At 40.9% G+C, this 22709-nt stretch overlaps 1 protein-coding gene across 1 annotated transcript in view; it reads left to right on the top strand.

Annotated features, from left to right (window-relative positions):
* The first annotated feature begins 1446 nt into the window (after positions 1 to 1446).
* The window catches only part of LOC146002364 (uncharacterized), a 630594-nt gene continuing 609331 nt past the window's right edge, over positions 1447 to 22709 (top strand). Inside the window, exon 1 of the mRNA XM_083140085.1 lies at positions 1447 to 1736. Coding sequence (XP_082996211.1) covers positions 1635 to 1736 — 102 coding nt within the window. The 5' untranslated portion in view covers positions 1447 to 1634. The remainder of the gene's footprint in view (positions 1737 to 22709) is intronic.

The following is a 22709-nucleotide window of genomic DNA, read 5'->3' as shown; positions in this document are numbered from 1 at the left end:
GCCTGCAGGGTGAGCCAAAAGTCCCATTACACCGTAGGTATTATCTCACCATGTTAAGAGACTGGTCTGTTCCTCAACTGCAAGCCGAAGGACTTATCGATCGCGTCTGGTTTCAGCAAGATGGAGCACTAGCCCATTATTAGATTGCCGTGCGAGAATATCTTAATGAAGTGTTTCGTGGATTGGACGTGGTTCTCCACAGTTACTAGCACCTCTGAACTGGCCTCCCAGAAGTCCCGATCTTTCATCGTGTGATAATGCATTGTGGGGTTATATCAAACAGCAAGTTGTCGGCACGCGTTACCACTCAACTAACGAACTGAAAGAAGCCTTTCGCATGCATTTGCCACGATCACTCGCACAATGCTGCGTAGAATTTCACACCGTGCCTGGAGGCGTATAATTCTCTGTTATGAAAATGATGGTGTCCACACAGACATTCTGGACTAAATTGTTGTCTGTAACCTCCTCAGCTCCTATTTACTTCAGATCCATAACCTTCCCTCGTCGCAAAATACATAGGGGGTAATGGGACTTTTGACTCACCCTGTATACATACTCGAAGTCATACTCTGCATGATTTTGTCATAATTTATTTATTAATATGAAGTTTAAAATATCAGAAAGCTACTATTAAAATTGTTGGGATCGTGGTATCGACTTTAAGAAACGAATTTACCGGACCACGGGCTGACGATGGTTGAGAACTGCTGAGCTCAATCACTCAGTTTTGGAATTAAATATAATGTAAGTTGGAAAGAGGCCATTATGTGGGGCAAGAAATGGGGGGGGGGGGTAACTGCCACCCACGCCCCCTTATGCGCCGCCACTGCATGTTTATATTGTTTCTGTTTTGAGTTTTTGTTTTAAGTCGACTTGATGTACAAAAGGCTAATCAGGACTGGACCTACAGTTTAGTTTAAAAGTGGGATCCGAACCACTATGCCTCCGCCGGGTATCGAACCCGGGACCCCTTGATTGCAAGGCGATAATATTTATATTCTGATGACAATGGAAACCTGTAGGCTACATAAGACTAAGAAACAAAAATCTAATTTTTTGAAGCCTCTGAAAAATGTTGATATAGGCAAGGCACTTTCTGCCCCCGCGTCTCTAAAGAAGTATACGTACATTGTACATAAGAAAATATATTGTTGTCAATCTTGCCTCTCCCCCTCAGTATTTATATAAAGTTTGCCCCTCTGGTCGCCTATTTTGAATGCCTCAGGCCCCGCAGCCGTCTAGAGAAGGCTCTTCTTGGTGAGCATCGAAATGGGCACCTTAACAAATTCATGAATACGATAAAAGTGCGATCACTGGCAACGCTGAACGGGAACATTCGGCAAATCAATTGCGTGGCATGGCGGGAGTTCAGCAGAATCCCGAGTCCGGAGTCCCTAGTACGTTTCAAGCCACGCGGGCTACCGGTTCTTTTGCAGGGGGAAAGAAAACGCAGGTTCCCGTGACGGAAGAATTCGAATTGAGTTTTAAAACAACTCGCCTCGTCGGTTGAATTGGCCTGTCGCGACGCAATTTGGGGATACCGAAAGAACGCGTGTTGATGGCCGCGAGTGGTGCTACTAACTAAACTTTATGGTTCGATGGTGCAAGACTGGTACTTAAGTGAATAGTGGATGTGTGTCAACAAGGAAGTCGGCATGAACAAGCAATATTTGACAGTGTACGACCCGCGAGGCCGCCTGAGGTATAAATATCTTCCGCTGCTTCTGAAACCGGTAAGTGATTTTGTCCTTCACGGTCTAGTTTTCAAACCTCGGAAATTCTTGGAAGGTGCTGCTGGCACAAAAAGTAACTGGAACAATAAAACTTACTTTAAAGTAAGCCGGCCCCCGTGGCAGAGTGGTTAGCACATCGCGCTACGACTCCAGGGGTGCCGGGTTCGAATCCTGGCCTGCACACAGAACCCAAAACGTATCAATTGACACATATATTTTGATTTCAATAACACGTTAACGTGCATAAACTGCAAATGATGCACCTTTTAGTGTGTCAAAATACACATAGGAATGTATTAAAGGGTATTTTTATGAGATGAAGTCCCGTGCGATGCACTAAAATGCATCAATTTGGAAGATGAGACAAGATCATTTCGAAGATAACAAACTTTCACTTTTAATGCATCAATTGACACAGCAACACATGTGATTTTTTTTAATCTTCGAAATGATCTTGTATGATCTTCCAAATTGATGCATTTTAGTGCATCACACGGACCTCCATCTCATAAAAATACCCTTTAATACATTCCTATGTGTATTTTGACACACTAAAAGGTGCATCATTTGCAGTTTATGCACGTTAACGTGTTATTGAAATCAAAATATATGTGTCAATTGACACGTTTTGGGTTCTGTGTGTGGGCATGGATGTTTGTGAGTGTCCATTCATCAATTGGAGCAAATTTACAATACCGGAAGGATGTCCAATTTTTTTCATGTTCGTTATACTAACTAATTTTGGCCTCGTAATCATGAATTTGAAGTTAAATTGTGGGATCACGTCTGGAAATTGGAAAATGAGCCGAATTAAGTGGTTTTCGGTTATGATTGTTTGGAGCTCTATGTGCATTGATTTCCGAACTAAATTTTAACTATGCTTGCCTAACCTAACCTAACCTAACCTTACCGAAGATGACTCCTGGGGATATCAGAGAATGGTTTGCGGGCCACTTGCGAGCACATACATTAACGAAATGTTAGTTTTGTAGCACTAGAGCGGCAAGCAATGTTTTCTCCCTCACGCAAGACGCCATTTTCCTCAAATGAACGCTCGAAGAATGGTGAACGGGTAATTAAAAACGTTATTTTACAACTTGTACACGTGCGTTTACAATTTCTACACGTCACCCCTAAATGTTATCTGCAAATACGTCATCAGGACTCGATATTTAGTGAGTATAAGAAGTAGGAATGAAATTGGAAAACCTTCCGGTATTGTAAATTCTTACACATGAATTTCATCATGTCATCACTCATTCACATCCTCGCAAATTAGCCAAAAGTGGCACAAGAGGCGAAGTTAAATAAAGCACTATAAAATATATAAAAAAACAAAAAAATTATTAAAATAGGCATTGAACATGAACTTATTTTATTTTTCTTCTTTCAATGCAGTTATACTCAGGCTGTGCCCAAGGGGGGCTAGTGGCTGTCATAACTCCCCCCTAGCGAATCAATAACTAAGGCAGAAGAATGAACAAAGGCTGACACATTGGCATAGTATTCCTTTTAAAGAAGACCCTAACTTTCGAAAATTCTGGGCACGCCCCTGGTTATAGTGTATCAGCATTACAGTTATACAGGGTGTACCAAAAGTCCCATTACCCCCCCCCCTTTGAATTGTAGACAAACCTGCAAAATGTTATTTTAACAGCATGCGTATGATGAGAGGATGGTATACCATTAAATCAGACCAATGACCACCATTTACTCCAGAGGATCTGTGTGCACACCGCCATGAAAATGGCACAGTATTATTCGGCTCCAGGTGCGATGTGAAACCTCCGTAACATGGTGAGGGAAGCAAACGCACTGCGAACAGCTTCTTGAAGTTCACCAGTTGTCTGATAACGATTATGGGCGACTTTCTGATTGATGTGTCCCCATACTGCATTATCACAAGATGTCAGATTTGGACTTTGGGGTGGCCATTTTAGAGATGCTGGTAAATTTGGCGATCCTCGTCCAATCCATTTGGCTCTGAACACATCATTGAGGTATTCTCTTAAAATGGCCACCTGAAATCCACATCTGACATCTTATGTTACGGAGGATTTCACATCGCACCTGGAGGCGAATAATACTGTGCTATGAAAATGGCGGTGTGCACACAGATCCTCTGGAGTAAATGGTGGTCATTGGAATGATTTAATGGTATACCATTCTCTCATCATACGCATGCTGTTAAAATAACATTTTGCAAGTTTGTCTACAATTCAAAAGGGAGGGGGGGGGGTAATGGGACTTTTGGTACACCCTGTACATAAAAGTGCGCTAACTGTTCACAAACTATTAACAGTATTTTGATCGAAATTCACATTTGCGGGGAATCGTCAGTTAAAGTAATACTCACATAAAGAACTTGTGCTAACGATTGTACGCATTTGAGTAAATGCCCCAGTTGCGTGTCCAATTGTTCACAAGTCAAGGAAAAAACTATTTCCACCCCTTTTGACAAAAGATAAAACAATTGAAGGATGTTCCAATTAAAAATTTCCTGAAGAAATAAACTTGTGTTACCCATTGTTCAGATTGCGTGCAAATGTTTCACAAACAATTGACAATAGTTTGAATCAAATCCTCATTTGCAGCAAGGCTAGGAAAACACAACCTGGTTAATTTAAAGCATTTGCATTTTTTGCACGAGTATGTGAGCTGTTAACCTGTGTATGGCATTACATTTTAGAATAAATACCATCGTTTGGCTTAGTGTAATTCTCTGTATGTAGCAAGCCCACTACACTAAGTGTTTAACATAACTTTACATTGTTGTATTCAGAATTGAGGTATACAGGGTGTTTCTAAAGGTCGTTTACAACGCTTGGGAGGTGATTCCTCACACGAAAACAAGCAAAAAGTCTAAGTTCCATTTTTACGACTGAGGCTTCGTTTGCGAGATAGGAGCCTCGCAAAAGGTGACAAAGTGAACGTCACACCTAACTGGGACGAATACTATAACAGATAGAGAGGCGGTTCCAAGGGAATCATGAAGGAATCGTATGTGCTCAGTCCGGAAGTCACTATGAAAAGTTCACTGCACGCATGCGCAATGGAGTCCTCAAAGGAATTGGGGATTTCCAGCAAGAACAATGCATGGAAAAGGTATGTAACGCAGCAAGAAGGACCGTGACAATGAGAAATGCGTTAAAGACAACACATCCCGACCTCAAACATCAAAACATGAGCACCGAACACAAAATCCGAAAAGTTGAGCACGGTTGCATACCCCAGTTACACGCGAGGAATGAACGAATCATGTCATGTGGCATACGAGAGACACATTACTCCACCAGGAGGAGGGAAAGAAAAACTAATTATTAGATGATTGCGACAACGTGTATTTTTACACGCGACAACTACGTAATATCGCCCCCCCCACACACACACAACAAACCACAAATGCTACAATATCTTACGCACAGACAGTGCGTGTCACTGTACACCAACTGAAGATGTCACTTTCACCAAACAAAGGGGGTGGGGGAGCAATACCAAGAGTGTTCTCACTGAGATTTGCCTAGGGCGACAATCACAGACGGTTTTCAAAATGTCTGCCGTTTACTTCTACGCAGAGATGACAGCGACGAATCAAGGATTGTCGAGTACGAGCAAACAAGCCAGGTGTATCTGCTACCGTCGCGGCGGCGACGTTGATGCGAGCAACGAGGTCCTCAGCTGATGTGACAGGTGTGTCGTATACGAGGGTTTTCATTTCTCCCCAGAAGAAAAAATCGAGAGGGTTGAGATCTGGCGACCTCGGTGGCCAAGGCACAGGCTCATCCCTACCAATGAACCTATTGCGAAACACGTCATGCAGGAAATATCGTACATTACAATCGAAATGAGCTGGTGCACCATCGTGTTGGTACCACATTTCTTGCCGCAGTGCCAAAGGTACGGTCTCCAACAGTTCAGGCAGAACCTCACTAAGAAATGCATGATACGTGCGACCATTCAGGCGAACAGGGAGAATGTATGGTCCAGTTAAATGATCATGTACTATCCCGCACCACACATTCACTGAAAACCTGTGCTGGTGATGGGCCACAAAAAGTGCATGTGGGTTGTCGAAGTCCCATACATGACTGTTTCTACTATTGAAGACATCCATCCTGGTGAAAATGGCTTCATCTGTCCACAATACGTTTGCCCCGAAGTGAGGGTTTGTGTCCAGCTGATGCAACAACCATTGGCAAAACTCCATACGAGGGCGAAAGTCACGAGGTAACAGTTCTTGTACTTTCTGCAGTTTAAAAGGGTGCATTCCTTCCTCTGACAACACTCGCCAAACATTCACATGAGACGTGTTTCGTGCCCGAGCGAGCACTCGCGTACTGGTGCCAGGATGTTCTGCGACCGCTGTTAACACATCTTCTGCAAACTGATGTGTGCGTACACTTCGGGGTCTTCCAACGTCTTGCCGCGGTGGTAACAATGACCCTGTTTCACGCAGTCGACTGTCCACTACCTGAAAGAAGGTGTGAGACGGTAAACGTCTATGTGGAAAGCGTTCTCCATAAAGACGCCTTGCCTCGCGGCTATTACCACGTGCCTCCCCATACATGAGATGCATGTCTGCTAACTGCTGGGTCGTATACGCAGCCATCTGTGTAATAGGGAGCTGGAACTGCAAAGTATTGTTTTTGTTTAACACTGGCACTGCACAAATTGGCCGTATCACCGTACGAACACCACAGACCAATTGTTGCGATACTTGACTTGCCCACTCCACCACGTCAACTTCCTTCAATACAACATACTACTCTTCAATGCGTATGACAACCTAGAGCGAACTGCTGATCATATCCCAGCACCTGCAACACGACTGGAACGACTGCCGGAGAGAACCAACCCTTCGAGCTCCTCTCGCGGGAACAGCAGTCATGAAGGTCAAACGTAGACTACGAGAGCCAGACTTGCCTGTGCAGCGCTTCCAAAACTGGTCTCTTTTACGTCACAATGATCGCGTGCGAACACTTTTGGTATTGCTCCCCACCCCCTTTGTGTGGTGAAAGTGACATCTTCAGTTGGTGTACAGTGACACGCACTGTCTGTGCATAAGACATTGTAGCATTTGTTGTTTGTTGTGTGTGTGTGGGGGGGATATTACGTAGTTGTCGCGTGTAAAAATACACGTTGTCGCAATCATCTGCTATTGTGTTTTTCTTTCCTTCTCCTGGTGGAGTAATGTGTCTCTCGTATGCCACATGACATGATTCGTTCATTCCTCGCGTGTAACTGGGGTATGCAACCGTGCTCAACTTTTCGGATTTTGTGTTCGGTGCTCATGTTTTGATGTTTGAGGTCGGGATGTGTTGTCTTTAACGCATTTCTCATTGTCACGGTCCTTCTTGCTGCGTTACATACCTTTTCCATGCATTGTTCTTGCTGGAAATCCCCAATTCCTTTGAGGACTCCATTGCGCATGCGTGCAGTGAACTTTTCATAGTGACTTCCGGACTGAGCACATACGATTCCTTTATGATTCCCTTGGAACCGCCTCTCTATATGTGATAGTATTCGTCCCAGTTAGGTGTGACGATCACTTTGTCACCTTTTGCGAGGCTCCTATCTCGGAAACGAAGCCTCAGTCGTAAAAATGGAACTTAGACTTTTTGCTTGTTTTCGTGTGAGGAATCACCTCCCAAGCGTTGTAAACGACCTTTAGAAACACCCTGTAGATGACGTTTCGTCAGAGTGTGCATTTTTCACCATTTTTCCTTGTTTCCGAATAACGCGATGTCGAAACACATTTTCAGAGGAGCCGGAAAAACTATGTATGTGGGATAAATTTCTTACTTGTAAAGAAATTGGTAAACTTTCCGTATCCGGAAAACGGATTTCTTACAATTTACAGGAGAAATTACTTACCGAATGCAGTTTCTTTAGACTTGTGGAAGTTCGGGGAAGTGTTTTCTCGCATCGTTCATTGAATTTTGCCGGTAAATCATCTATTTTTCGATATAAATGTGTGACCGATGCACGAAAGCTGTTGCATCCATTTCCTTCCAGCCAGATGTTGCCTGTGTGTGATGACGTAATCCCGGTCAATCCAGGTCAGTGTTTCCAAACACGTGTTTTTGTAACTGAAGAAGGTACGTTTCCGCAAATGGTTTGTGGGTCTACGTGCCAATGGTTCGTGGGGCTATGCGAGAATGGCGTGTGGGGCTACGCATTTTTTTCCTAAACCAATTTTTAACTATTCTAACCTAAACGTGACCAAACCTAACCTAACCTTATCGGAAATGGTTCGTGGGGCTATGCGTCAATGGTTTGTGGGGCTACGTAGGTATTTTTGGGTGGAGTGGGGTGGAAACACTGCATGCCGACTACGGTAGTGAAACTGTGACCGCCATTTAGCGTGTTACCGAAGGGAAAAAGAAACGAACAAAACTTACTTCATACGTCGAAAATATAGATTATTTCCGTGTAAAAAGCGAAATGCCACCTTCAACAATGTTTCTCAATGCAGAATACGTAAGTAGGAATATGGAAAGTGACATAAATAGCGAGTTTCAGGCGTTTTCCACATACGGAAAGTTTACCGCACAGCATGGTACGACGACAGGGGTCTCGGTTTTGAATCCCGGCCAGGGTGTTCTTTGTTAGTGTTCCTTCATAAATACCATCATAGTACCACTCATCCTCATTCTCGCGATTAGCCAAAAGTGGAAGAAAATCGATGCTAAATTACAAAACTAAAAATTTCTGCAGCAATCCATTTTTTAATTAATACGCTTCTGACTGCCTTGTGCTTTGACATTTTAAGGCGTATGACCATAGGCGTAGCTAGAACTTTATATTTGGGTGTGCACAAAGAAAAAAAATGCGGTCTTGTACCTTTTAATAGCATATTTTGCAACACAATTACTTGGCTCTTTAACTGCACTAATGCTTGTAAAGGAATATAAATTCACTAAATGGCAGTGTTGAAAATTTCTGAATATATGTAGTAGAAGAAAATCAAATTGCATAGAAATTACACACACACAAAATGTTCGTAAATGTTACAAACAAATACTACATCAAAATACACGTCATCTATAACAAGAGACGTCTGTCAAAAGGTACAGTGTTCTTAAACTCATCAATAACTTCATTTACATCAATAGACGAAGCTTTTTCCTGTTCCACAAATAGCAAGAGCAGGGTTTCCAATCTATCCTGCTTACAGAGTAGAATGCAGTAAATATCTTCCTTCACCAATGACATCAAAAAATCGAAAAACTACAGACACTCGTTTCATCAGCGATAATGCACACGTTTGTACCAAGTAATGACATTTTCAACTTCTTTTCGCTTATTTTCTCTATTATTGAAATATCTGTCTTTAATTCTCTTTGATAAAGCAGCCCATTATGGTGTGCCTAGGCACACCCGGCACTCCCCGTAGCTACGCCTATTGGTATGACTTAAGATGACTAGACTCCTCTCCGATTTTGTTCATATTTTACATACTTACTAATTGAGGCCTGCTAATGACGAATCTGAAGTTAAAATTTGTCTGAAACGTCTAGAAATTGCAAAATAATTGCGACGCTAGCCTCACAAACCATTGGCACTAGCCCCACGAACCATTGGCGCGTGGTTAGGTTAGTTTCGGTTAGGTTAGGCAAACATAGTTAAAATTTGGTGTCGTGATAGTATCAGGAATATATATATTTCCTTGTGAAACAAAAAAATTCGCCAAAATCGACGGTTTCCATTCCGAAAACTAACGACTTATTTTCGCTTATTTTGCAATAGACGTTTCCGACAACTTCTAATTTCAGATTCGTGATTAGGAGGCCTCAATTAGTGAGTATGCCAAATATGAAGAAAATCGGAGAGGAGTCCGGTCATCTTAAATCGTTCCTTTTAAGGCACATTGATTGATTGGTTCATTCGCTTTATTTTACTTCGCTTCTTGTGCCACTTTTGGCTAATTTGCGAAGATGGGGATGAGTGATGATATGATGAAACTGATGAATAAGCACTCATATATACCCATGCCCAGGAAGGGATTCGAACCCTGGACCCCTGGCGTCGTGCTAATCACTCCGCCACATAAACACGATATTCCCACAGATAACTATCTACTTCCTTTCCCACACACCTTTCAGGTGAAAAAATAAAGAAGGGGTCGGTTGGTGTCGGTTTGTCCAAGTGTGAGTGACCAACAGGTTGTCCAGTTTGCTTATCCTGAATAAATGACATTTGATACTTCCAAATATCTGATATTCCTTGCGCCCCTCAAATCTGGCAACCCCCACCCACAGATTTTAGTCAGTTCAACATCAACAAAGGCTTACCTTCTTATGTATGAAAAGCCAAAGACGCATAAAAGAAGCTGCAGTAAGCAAAAATTGTAGAATAGGCATTTCTAGGCGCGATTAAGCAAAATAGGCACTAACCCTCAAAATAGGCATTTATAGGCACTATAAAAATGCGTTATTGGGCTAGAAACACCACGATACGAACTAAAAACATGGAAGCCTATGTATTACTACAAAGGAATATAAAAGGAAAATAGGCAAAAATCCGCACCCTAGCGATGAGGAATGGGGAAGAAATATCAAGTCGGGCTAATTTATGCGTTCTGGAGATTGCTGGGTTGAGTGTCCTTAGAGATGAGGCTCTTTGTTATTCGTTCTTCTTGTGTTTTCGATATTAAGGTACTGCATATTCGACTCCCAAACTGTTTGCTGTTAAAATAAAAAACTCCCCCCCCGGAAAAGTTTGGTGGGGGAAATTTCAGGGCAAGATCGTTGGTGGAGGGGATTTCCCCCTCCCCGGATTTCGCACCCTGCCTCTAAGTTGCCAACTGTGCCGCATATTACTATTGACGTTTCCTGCAGCAGAGAGTGAAGCCATCTAACTTTCCGTTGAAGAAGAACAGCCAACTAACGAGCACAAAAGAATATAAGACTAAAGCCTGGTTCACACGTAACGTTTTTTACATCAGTCTTGCATGGTAAGTTAAGTTTGAGAGACACGACTGACGCAAAACAGGCGGCTACACTATCCCAGTCGCGGATCCAGTTGGCAGGGGCAATTTTCGCCAGGTAGATTACAGTACCTTACCAAGCCAGGAAACTAGCCTGACACGTTTTCAATGGTTATGTAAACAATGCTGCTTCAAAGAGAAGCTGAGTTGTCGCCTGAGGTCTTGTTCGAAACAAGGGTTTGAGAATTCCAATTCTAGACTAGTTTTTTCCCCCTCATAATTATCGTAATTAATTCCAACTTCGTGACACACACATAAAAATATGCATCGTAAATCTGTAAATAAGCTGATGACAAACAAAACTGTCACTCATTACATGCACCTGAGGAAATATTGTCACCTTGGCAGACTGCGATATTCTTTCGGACTACAGCCGGACCCCGTGGTCGAGTGGTTAGCACAAGTCTGGCGTGGGTATCATATTACCGTGCAGGTCCAGCGAAGACTGCGACTTTTCGGTGTTGACTGAATTTCTTTTTTTGTCCTTCTGGTCAGTAGCAGAGGGAAGGAAACCAAAATTTCACTTCAACAGGGAGTAACGAAGCTCCTGTTGTGGAAAATCACGTTTACCTTGTTAATGAGGGAAACGTAACTTAAAAAACATCATCAGGGCAGTTGGGGTTTGGGGGGGGGGGGCGATCGCCCCTATCGCCCCCCCCCCCCCCGGTGGAACCGCGCATGCACTATCCATGCTTTCTCTTAAGCCGCGTCTACACCGGAGTTGTTGTTGTGAATTTGTTATCAACATCTCATGTTAGCAACAGATTTCCCGTGTTGGCAACAGAAATTTTGTTATCCACAAGAAGTCGGTAAAGATCAAAGAATGTTAGCAACACTTGTTACCAACACATGTTAACAGAGCCTTTTCGATGTTAGCAACACTTCCCCCGCTTCGCCTCCCACCACCATCACGCCAGTGACAGCGAGTGCGAGGTGTGTTTTGATTTGTAATTTATTTACCACTGAAAATCTTTTGAGTGAGATGGAGTGGTCAAAGGATCAAGTGCTGAACTTAGGTGAATTATTCCACGAGAAGCATGTCCTTTGGGACCAAACTTATCCACAATTTAAAAGACAGAAACCAACAAGCCACTTCCGCTATAATTAGCTCTTGCCGGCAGTGATGGTCTCACCAAGAATCTTCTTGGACTTCTCGCTTTTGCCAAAATGGCACATGGTGCCACAGAGAGTATAACTTCCTCCACACTCGACATCTTGCAGCCAACTGAAGTCATGCAGCCAAAATGTTAACAAAAGTTATTAACAAGAATAAAGTCAAACTAGTGTTCTGGTTATCAACATTAGTTGGCAACATCTGTTGTTAAACGTGTTGGTAAGAAAAAGTTAATAACATTTGTTGGTAACATTCGGTGTAAGCGCGGTTTGAGCAACATTCGAAGACCTTCCTATGTTTTCACTGCGTACTGTTGGGCCAAGAAAATCTACGTTGCAAGTTTCAATGGACCATATATATGTGACGTCACGCTTGAAAACTGAGTCTACACAAATGCGCAGGTTTTTTTTCCTATTCAAATCCATTGAGTTTACCATTGCAAAGGGTAACTTTAAACATCGTGACAGCAATTATAAAACATAATTATGATGTGTATCATCCAACGTCAACGAGACCAGGGGCAAAATTATACGAGGTTAGACTGTTTTGTTTGAGAACAAAGCTCCAGCCCATCCGTCTTTCGAGCTTTATGCACAGAAAGGTTAATCGGGACTGGAAATACACTTTAAAGTGGGATCCACTGTGCCATGTCCCTTCACCGGGTATCGAGCCCGGGACATCTTGATCACATGTCAACGACGTTACCACTACGCCATCCAGGAGGTCCTACGTTATGTTTTGTTTGCGCCGTCTGGCATGATCGCGCAAGACTGACGACAAAACATTACGTGTAGACCAGGCTTAAGACCGTTATAGTATACCACAGTTTAATGAACGTGAAACATGTTTGAAAGCATTAACGAGGTGGACAGAGCAACTCGTGGGATGTCATTACAATATTAAAACATAATAGTTAGAGGCATGCATATTTCGTTTTTGACAAAAAACACGAAATGTGAAATAACACATTCTAATGTTAATTTTTCATGTTTCTGAAGGGTGTGAGGTGCATTTTCCAACCCTGTTTAGTCACGAAATGATGCGAAATGAACTGCAAAATGTGAAATAGACTCTTAAACACGAAATTTAGAGTATATTTAGCGACGTGACACTTTCTGAAGTTTGAACTACCCTGCGATGTAAGCAATTCACGGAAAATTGATTAATTATGCTGTAAATATTTGAGTAGAGTAAATGGACCCCTTTATACAGGAATAAACTTAATAGTCTGGTAGCTACATAAGTGTGCAATTAGAAGGAATATGTTTTTTTGTGTAATAAGTGCAGTTTTGTATTGAAATTTAGAATTATAGTCACAATTTATAAACCAAAATGTCATTTTATGTACCACTTTTGATCCGATTTTTCACCGCTATAACATGTTTTTGTACCGAAATTTTTCTTTTCTATTTATCAATAATATGTGCCTCTAATAACACTAGGAACCATTCGTGTGGATTTCTCCCATTTCTCTTTGAGCCGTTAATAATTGTTACCGGCAAGATAAAGCAAAATCACTTTGTGAATATATCCCAGATAATCAAAATGCACTTTTATAAGGAAATCGTAGCCAGCCCGTATAAGCAGAAACACATACACGTATGCAGAATTGAAATAAGGTTGATTAGAAAGGTTGGGCTCTCGTAATCGTTGCAGAACATTTTAGCTTCCAGTTACCAGGTGTGCCGGTTAATAATTCTTAATTTCGTCGCTGGATGGCGCTGGAAGCAAGGCTTGGTGCACAGTCTCAACTGTTACGTCAGTGTGTTGCCAGCACAGTACCTGTCAAAACGCCGTGGATGTGCAACCGAGTGCGAGTGATCGTGATATTGGGTTTGTGTGGTAAACATGTCGACCTTCAAACTAAATAAGGAGCATGTGCGGCACGTCCTGCTTTTCTTGTTCAATCAAAAGAAAAACGCGAGTGAAGGCCATCGTATCCTTGTGGAAACGTACGGTGACAATGTCCTAACGCAAGACGCGTATCTGCGTTGGTTTCGACGATTCAAAACTGGTGATTTCGACTTGAAAGACAAAGATCGCCCGGGCCAGCCGTAAAAATTCCAAGACGCCGAATTGCTAGCACTGTTGGACGAAGACGATACGCAAACGCAACAACAACTGGCAGACAAGTTAAATGTTGGTCGCCAAACCTCATCTGATCGTCTTCATGCCATGGGAAAGATCCAGATTGGTCGACAAGACACGGAAAAGTGATTTTGCAGCACGACAACGCCTCATCACACACAGTGAAAGGCGTCAGAGACACCATTTCTGCACTTGGCTGGGAATTCTTGCCCCACCCGCCATACGCACCAGACTTAGCCCCTTCGGACTACCACTTGTTTTCGTCGATGTCTCACTCACTTTCCCAGCAACACTTCAACAATTACGAAGATGTCGAACAATGGCTTGTTGACTGGATCACCTCAAAATGTGAACGATTTTTCTGGAAGGGCATCCACAATTTGACGGAGAGATGGGCAAAATGTATAGCTAGCGATGGCGCATACTTTGAATAAAGCATTTGTTACCTTTCTCCCCAGATACACTTGTTTTCTTTCGGATCAATTAAGATTTATTAACCGGCACACCTGGTATAATTTGAAAGCATTGAACATGTTTCGTTGGAAAAAAAAAATTAAAAGGAAAACAGTTTTGAAAATATGTTGAGCGTAGGAGGTAGATATTGATGAATATATAGAAAAAAATGCAATAAACGCAATTGAAATAGCGAGGTCTCGTAATTAAGGAGTACGGGCTTCGAGTTCCACTAACTAACTAACTCTCTAGCCTTCTTAAACCCGAAGGTTCATGGCTGCAGAATTACAGGCCTTCCATCTGTCCCTATCTTGAGCAAGATCTATATACTCTTTTCCATCCCTACCGATTTCCTTTAGGTCTATCTCAACGTTGTCCCTCCATCTTCGTCTTGGCCTTCCATCAGGTTTCCCAACAAGAATCCTGTAAACTCCTCTTTCCTCTCCCATTCGTGCCACATGGCCTGCCCACCTAAGTCTTCTTGATTTAATTATTCTAATAATATCTGGACAGGAATACAAATTATGTAGTTCTAAATTATGTAACCTTCTCCACTCACCTGTCTCCTCATCGCTTTTAGGTCCAAATATTTTCGTAAGGATCTTATTTTCAAATACTCTCAATTTATGTTCCTCTTTCAATGTAAGGGACCAAGTTTCACACCCATATAATACTACAGGCAAAATTACTGTTTTGTATATTGTAACTTTTAGTTTCTTAGATATTAAACGAGAAGACAAAAGTTTATGAAGAGAGAAGTAACATGCATTTCCTGAATTAAGCCTACTTTTTATTTCCTCTTTAATATAATTTTCATTTGTTAATATTACTCTAGTCGCGATTACTTTACTGTGCATTAAGCGAATTTAAAACAAAAATTTCCTAACAAACTCTATAATGACAATCATTCGGTCTTCCATGAACAAAAATGCTAAATATTGTGCCATTTAAACTTACTTTAAAATCATTTTTCCCTTCCTCGGTAGCGGAGAGATTAGCACAGCGCGCTACGACGCAAGGAATCCCGATTTCGAATCCCAGCTAGGTATGGGTGCTCTTTGTAAGTGTCCCAGCATTGATTTCATCATCACTCATTCGTATCGTCGCGATTAACCTCAATGGACAGGAAAGCGACGCTAAATAACAAAAAAATCATTCGCGCTGTATCTGAAATTTTCTCAATAAATAAATAAATTGAAATTGAGTCCAGAACTTTAATTTGAATTACTATCATGATTAGGATTATTTCTATTTTCTGTCGCTTTTCTAACTGATTAGGTTAATCACGACGATCGGAAGAAATTGAAGAACACTTGTGTTAGGATCGAAGCCAGACCATTCAGAGATCACTTTGTGAATCCAACATTCGAAGCGCTTTTCAAAGTTGCCACGAGAAAATAGATTAAAGTCTCATGCAGATACTTATCCGTAGTGCAAGGGCCCCGCAGGATTTTTTCTCGGGGGGGGGGGGGCAGAGTCATAGAAACGTTTATTATTATTATTGCTATTGTATTGATTTGTTGTTTTAAGTTCACTTTATGCACAGTGAGGCTAATCGGGACTGGACCTATAGTTTAAAGTGTGAGCCGAACCACTGTGCCAAGTGCCTCCACCGGGTATCGAACCCGGGACCCCACTATTGTTATTATTGTTATTATTAGTTACTACTACTACTAATACTTTACAAACCATAAAATTCAAATTGAATTGAAAATATTTTCGTTGTATACAAGTTCAGACTCGAGTCTATTATTTAGATAGAAACTGGATCCGCCTTGCTTCCTTTCAATAAACATTATCGCTTTGTTGACCAACAGTTCTTTGTCTTTCTGCACTTTTTCACAATGCACAGACAACAAACAGAGTCAGAAACTACTTAATCTACTGCCCTTCATGGTACCTCTGATCCATGTCTTTACATGCCACAGAAGGGTGCTGTAAAATAATAATAACGATAATAACAATAGTTACTGTAACACACGGTCTGTAAGTCACAGAAAACAACATTTTTTGTTATAAAATATCTCTACAATTTCACCATTCGAATTACATTAACTCTTTCCAGAAATCTCAGGGGGGGGGGGGGTCTCACCGTTGTGTCAGGTTTACTGAGGCCATTTGGCTAAACCACCGGATCCTTGTGAGCACGAAGCTTAATTCGTTATAGAGTAAACGGCATGAGAAGACTTTGAAGTAGCTAGTATCTATTTCATTCTTGAAACCGATTATGGAAAATGTTATGTGAAATGAGTTTCAGTATTCTTGTCGCATGGCTCCTTGTGTCATTAATGCCACCAAAATTATCCCTCTCAATATGTTCCTTACCTTTGGGAACGGAAACAAAGTAGGGAAAGATGCTTCAACAGAAAATTTACCTTCATTCCTTCTCAGCTAGCAAAAAACTTCCTCAACGACAGTAGCGTGTGAGTAGGAGCATTGTCGTGATGAAACATCCATTCTTTTCTTGTTGAAAACTTTGGTTCGTTCTCGTCCTTTTTTCACGCAACTTTTCCATCATTTCCAAATGATAAGAGTGGTTAGCTGCTCAGTCGGTACAAAAATATATCATGCATACCGGTTGGAATAAATACGCCTCTCCTGCATCTAAGGGAAATCTGTCAAATAGTTCTGAAATGACGAAATACACAATAAAATATTTCATAAATACCATTTTTGACTTTCGTTTTAAAAGTTGTTCAAAGACAAAAACGGTAATCGGGTGTCATTTTAAGGAACCGTTTTCCGTTATCACTTTGTTTTCCCGAGCTCTTTGCTATTGCTTTCATTTGAAAATTTTAATTTTCTCACAATTTCAGGAGGGGCTGAAGCCCCATCAGACTGCGTACGCCAGTGGTATATTATGATCTCTGACTGTGAGTAAATCACACTATTTTAATTTTTGAAGTCATCATTGCGTAAGACAAAAAAATAATAATGATAATACTTATGCATCTCACTGTACGTGCAGTTGCTGATACTTTACAGTTGAAAGGTAAAAAACATGGCATTTGAATCTTCTGCAACACGGACGGAAAATAAATAGTCTTACTCTGAGTGGGGGTTCCATCACATCCTAACTACAAATCGCATCCTGCACCCAGTGGCGGATTAAGCTTCCTCGCCGCCCCTAGGCACAAACTTAATGTGCGCCCTTCTCAAAAGAAAAGTAGTAACTTATTTGCACTGACCCAGTACGTAAGTTCCGTCTGAATATGTGATTGAAAATGGTTCCCCAAGGTCCCAACAGATTTCTGCCTTGTTAAGAGTGCCAACTCGCAGTTTTTGTGTTCTTCAGAATTTTCGTGTGATGCTAGAATATTTGAAATGTTTTTCCAGTCTGAAATGCCGTGAGTTGCGATGTTTGTCTTCCCCTTGAACAACCTACATGATGCACAATAAACAGCACCAGTGTTGCACGAATATACCAAATAATTCCGCAAAATTGATTCTCCATTTACAAGTTTACGAAAAACCATTATTATTTAAAAATCTTGTCATACCTGCTATGAGTCTTTGCGATTTAGAGAAATCGTTTTCAGCATTGTGATTAATTCCACGTCTTAGAAGAATGTCAATTGTAGACTCATTCAGACACCACTCGGCAGGATCGTCACTAACGAAATTTGCACTCTCACTGTCACAATCAGGAACTCCTACGAATTGAGGGGACACTACCTCAGGTGCACTTTTTTCCTCCACTAAACCGCAATATTTTCGACATTTTGCGTTTCACAGAGTTCACTCGATGTAGCCGCTTTCACTTCAATTTTTGGACTGCTTTCGGAAATCACTTGTTCTTTTCGCCTACAAAACGTGTCCACTGTACCAAGCTTTATCTGTAAGGTTGCTTCTCTTTCACGCTTTTCGTTTGCAAGTTTACGATAAGCCGCCACACTTAACTTTGTTTGCTGCATGCTGCCTGCTGCATAAAAAAAAAACCCACCAAATCGCAAACGCACTAGCAACAAACTGAATGCACCAGCCAGAGAATCCAGTAAGACAAAAACTAGTTGCGGTCCACGCGAAAACTGCACTCACTCACTCACTCACTTATCAGCAGTGTTTGTGTTTATTTTTTTTAAGACTGGCATTGTTACAGATGCGAGTTTCAAACAATCAGTCTTCTTTCCTGCCTGGCCATTAACAAATGCTTAGTGGAATATCGAGGGGTATGTATTTACAAAAACAAATCAACAAAGGCTGGGCGGCTTGCATTGTCATTGTAAGCGATAAAAGCCACAGCACGGGTTAAAAACAAATTGATTGGCGCCTGAAGGAGGCAGAGCAACGAAACATTTCTTGATAACACATAAATCCGATACATCAAGGTTTCTTTCGTATGAAGCGAAAGTGTTGCAAACCGTTGATTTGAAACATTGGTTTCATAGGTCTAAATTGTCACTGTGTACGTAAGACACTTTTTATTATTCTTGATATTCTGGAAAAAATATTTGCCGCCCCCAAGAGTTGCCGCCCCTAGGCACGTGCCTAGTGGGCCTAGTTGGTAATCCGCCACTGCCTGCACCTACCTAGCTTCTGTTGTATTCTGCATCAAAATATAATTTCAACTTCTTTTATTGACACACAACAAGAGTATCATGTGAAAATTTCATTAAGAATTTTCTTAATTTTTTTGTAGTTTCTCTTTCCTTAATTATTTTGTACATGTTGCATGCGTTTGATGGTGCTAATGCCTGCCTCTGAGGGGCTAAGACCCCCCCCCCTAGCCCTTACCAAGCTACGCTTATGTTCTCTATGCTTTTTCTTCTTCCAAGCGCTTCCATTAAATGCTTATGACTGCGTGCAAGGCCTAACCCTATTTCTGTCGTCTCATTCAAATTGTATGGCTTCGGGAAACTTCGAAAAGCGACGAGGGGCGTTCGGTTCATTTTCGCAAATCGTTAACCGTTGACTAGTTTATGACTTTAAATCGGTCAATGATCACATCTTTTAGCCCGGAGTTAAAATAGGTTACGTAGGTTGTTCAGTCTAAAGTATGTATACCATTAGTTCGCAGTGTGTTGATTAAGATGACTGTCGGTAGGTGGCAGGAGTTGTTTTCGACGGACTGTGAGATTTCAGCCAGTTATCTCTAGCCCCGTCCAGTTCGCTGCACTTTTTGCCACTAGCTGTAGTGCAGGTGTATTCCGGTGTCAATCTGGTGGAAGGAAATGACGTTTAATCAAGTGTTCAAGTTCAGAGGATTCAACAAATGCCTGTCTGCTGCTTTAAACGTTCATTTGATTAGTTAGCACGCACCACGTGATCATGCACGACACTGTACACCGCTCCAGAACGTATTGCAAACGGTGCAGATACCGGATAAACTACTTGACACCAAATCAACGAAGTCGAGGAGTCGGTGTTGCACCGTGTAACCAACTACACGCGTGAGTGCAGGAAAAGTGAAGAAGTAAAGCGAACTAGATGGGGCTACTGCTAAAGTACACCCTGTGTCGGGAATCTGTGGAACATTATTTCTGGACGATATCCTGTATGAAATGACATTTCAAGGTCGTAACGATTTGTGACGTGTTGAGAACTGTCAATTATCGAAACTCGTCTGCGTCCACAAAATGTAGGCGCGGAAGCGGCGCACCGTACCATGTCTAAATTCATGGTAATTGAGCCTCTGTTTGTTGTAGGGCGCTGTGCAATTAGCAATTAGCCACCTAGTTCATATCTCGCCTGCAAGAGTAAGAGAGTGAATGCTGGTTCCAGCAAGACCGTACAGTCAACAGCAAAGATAATAGTCGGCAAACTGTCCAACACTATTTTCATTCTGTGTTGTCTTAAAGAATGGAATTAAGCGGATGTCCTCCGCTTATTGACATTTTCGTTTCAACTATTGAACATCACGTTGTGGAAAACAGTCTGACTGAAAATGGCGATAGACAATTTGCCTACTATTACTTTTGCCGTTGGGTGTACAACTTCACACGTTGTAACGAGAGCTACACTTCTCCAGTTTTCTGCAAGCAGAATATATGAACAGGATTCTGACCTTCCGGAGTATGGATAGCTTCTTCTCAGAGTTTGCTGTTCAGTCATCTATCAGGATATCTAAATCTTGCAGTTTTGGATTAATTTCTGCTGTGTTATTTTTATTTACTCATAGGCTACTATTGATAATTTCAGTGTAAAATGGTCACTGAGTTTTATATCTGGAATTATTTAAATAAATTTGATAAATATAATGTACCAGGCCCCGTTTATAAATTCAGTACACATCTTAACACGGAATAATATTTTAGCAGCAGCCTTATAATTAAAGGGTTCGGGTGTAAAACATGGTAAGTGACATTTTGGTCATTTTTTAGTTATAAAATAAAATGTGCCATCCTTGAATTTTCGCGTGAAATTACTATTTCATACAATTTGCATTGGACTCAGTGAAGCCTTGTGAAATTGGTAAACACAACACGAAAACGGTTTATCTACAGTATAGCTTCTAATAAACTTTTCTATTAATTAGCTCAGAAATGACCAAAATATCACTTACCATGTTTTACACCTGAGCCCTTCAATTGAGTTCTTGACTGGCAGGATTGATTAGCTTAGATAAACTTGACTGTCAAGAATTTATAATTACAAAGTACGAGAAAACAATTTTCTTTCTAGAACAATATCATAAAATATGCACTTTTTATCTTGACTATAGGCATTTTTATGTTACTCAAGGAGAAACCACAAGAATACTAAGGTTATGAAATGGTAATCCAATGACGTAGATCGTTAATGCAGTCAGATCTTTGCGATAACTTTCATAAGTTGTTCTTGAGTTAATCTCCTAAGCCATTCATGAGATAGATCAGTTGGAAAGCTGAATCAGGTAAGCCCTGCCTCCCCCATTCCGCCTGACCATTATGAAGATTAGTTCTGCCAAATCCACACCTAAATGTATTTCTTAGCGTTATACTTAATATGCTTGAACATACAAATACAAATCATGTTGATTATAAGCCACCTTATACATGAATTGAAAGTTATTGCAAAGTACTTCCTTGCAATTTGTTTTATATTTTTTCTCAGAGCTGATATTAAATTCTTAACAATTTCTACCTATATTTTCATTTAAAAAGTATTGAAATTTAGACTCGAATACATGGATCTAATGGCATTTTTGTAACAGTAGATCTGGTATTTAATTTATTGGAAAGTAGAGGGAAAACTGAAGAAATTCTCAAATTTGTACATTATTCCAGTTGTTATCACTTTTTGATTTCTTAACTTTAAGAAAAAACATAAAATTAAGATGTGGCACTCTTATTACTTGACGTGTCTCTAAAAAAAAGTAAAGTTGAGGGCTGCATGAAATTCGAATTTGGTATAAAACTGTACTAAAATTTTTCGATAAGGAAAAAGATCTAACTCTACCACAGAAATTACATACTTAGAATCTGTACTAAAAAAATTAAAATCACTAATTTAACCATAAGAACTGCTGTCTAATGTACAATACATAATACACATAACGTAAATTTCAAAAGGTTCATGTTTGAAAGATTAAGAAACTATGGGGAAAACATAGATTTGATGGAATATTAATTATCATAACGTTCCGATTGTCAATTTTTTATTCAATTTGAAAAATGACGACTTAATATATTAGGTTGAAACTCTCATGATAGTATCATCGCGTAAGGAAAGCGAACAGAGAAACTTATTTGTTTCGAAATTTATTCTGTTGAAAACTTTACCCCTTTCCCTCGAATTTAGATTCATTACCATTCTAGAACTTCCTGGAATAAGACCTGAGATTTAAATATCTCAGTTACTTGATATCAATTATCACCCGAGTCAATTTAACAAGTCCCTCTTGAATGTCCTTGGCAGTTTACTAATTGCCATTATTAACAAGGACGGTTAAATAACGTGGAAGTCATTTTTCTTCTAATATTGCCCTATTAATTTAGGACCTCCTAGATATTGTACAGTCGGGCTTGTAATCAATGTGCGACCTCTTGTGAAGGCACGTTGCACAGTCGTTTGGATTCCAATTCCGATGAGGCAATTTCAGCATTAATTTGACTCAAACCATCCTCTTCCCCAACGTTCATTCAGTCAAATTTTCTTCACGAGATCTCCATCCAACCTTAATCAAGGCATATGTAGGCAACCTGGTTTTAATTGGCAGGCTGTTTTCAATGTAAGGGGGCTGACCTCCGTGGCGGAGTGGTTAGCACAGCGCGCTATGACGCCAGAGGTGTCCCGGGTTCGACTCCCGGCCTGGGAATGGGTGTTCTTTGTGCGTGTCCCTTCAACAATTTCACCATATCATCACTCATCCTCATCTTCGCGATTAGCCGAAAGTGGCACAAAAGAAACC

Source organism: Lepisma saccharinum, chromosome 18 (assembly GCF_977018435.1).
Source record: "Lepisma saccharinum chromosome 18, izLepSacc3.1, whole genome shotgun sequence".
NCBI classification, from domain to species: Eukaryota; Metazoa; Arthropoda; class Insecta; order Zygentoma; family Lepismatidae; genus Lepisma; species Lepisma saccharinum.
The sequence above is the reverse complement of the archived record's forward strand: the minus strand, read 5'-3'. Positions and strand labels throughout refer to the sequence as shown.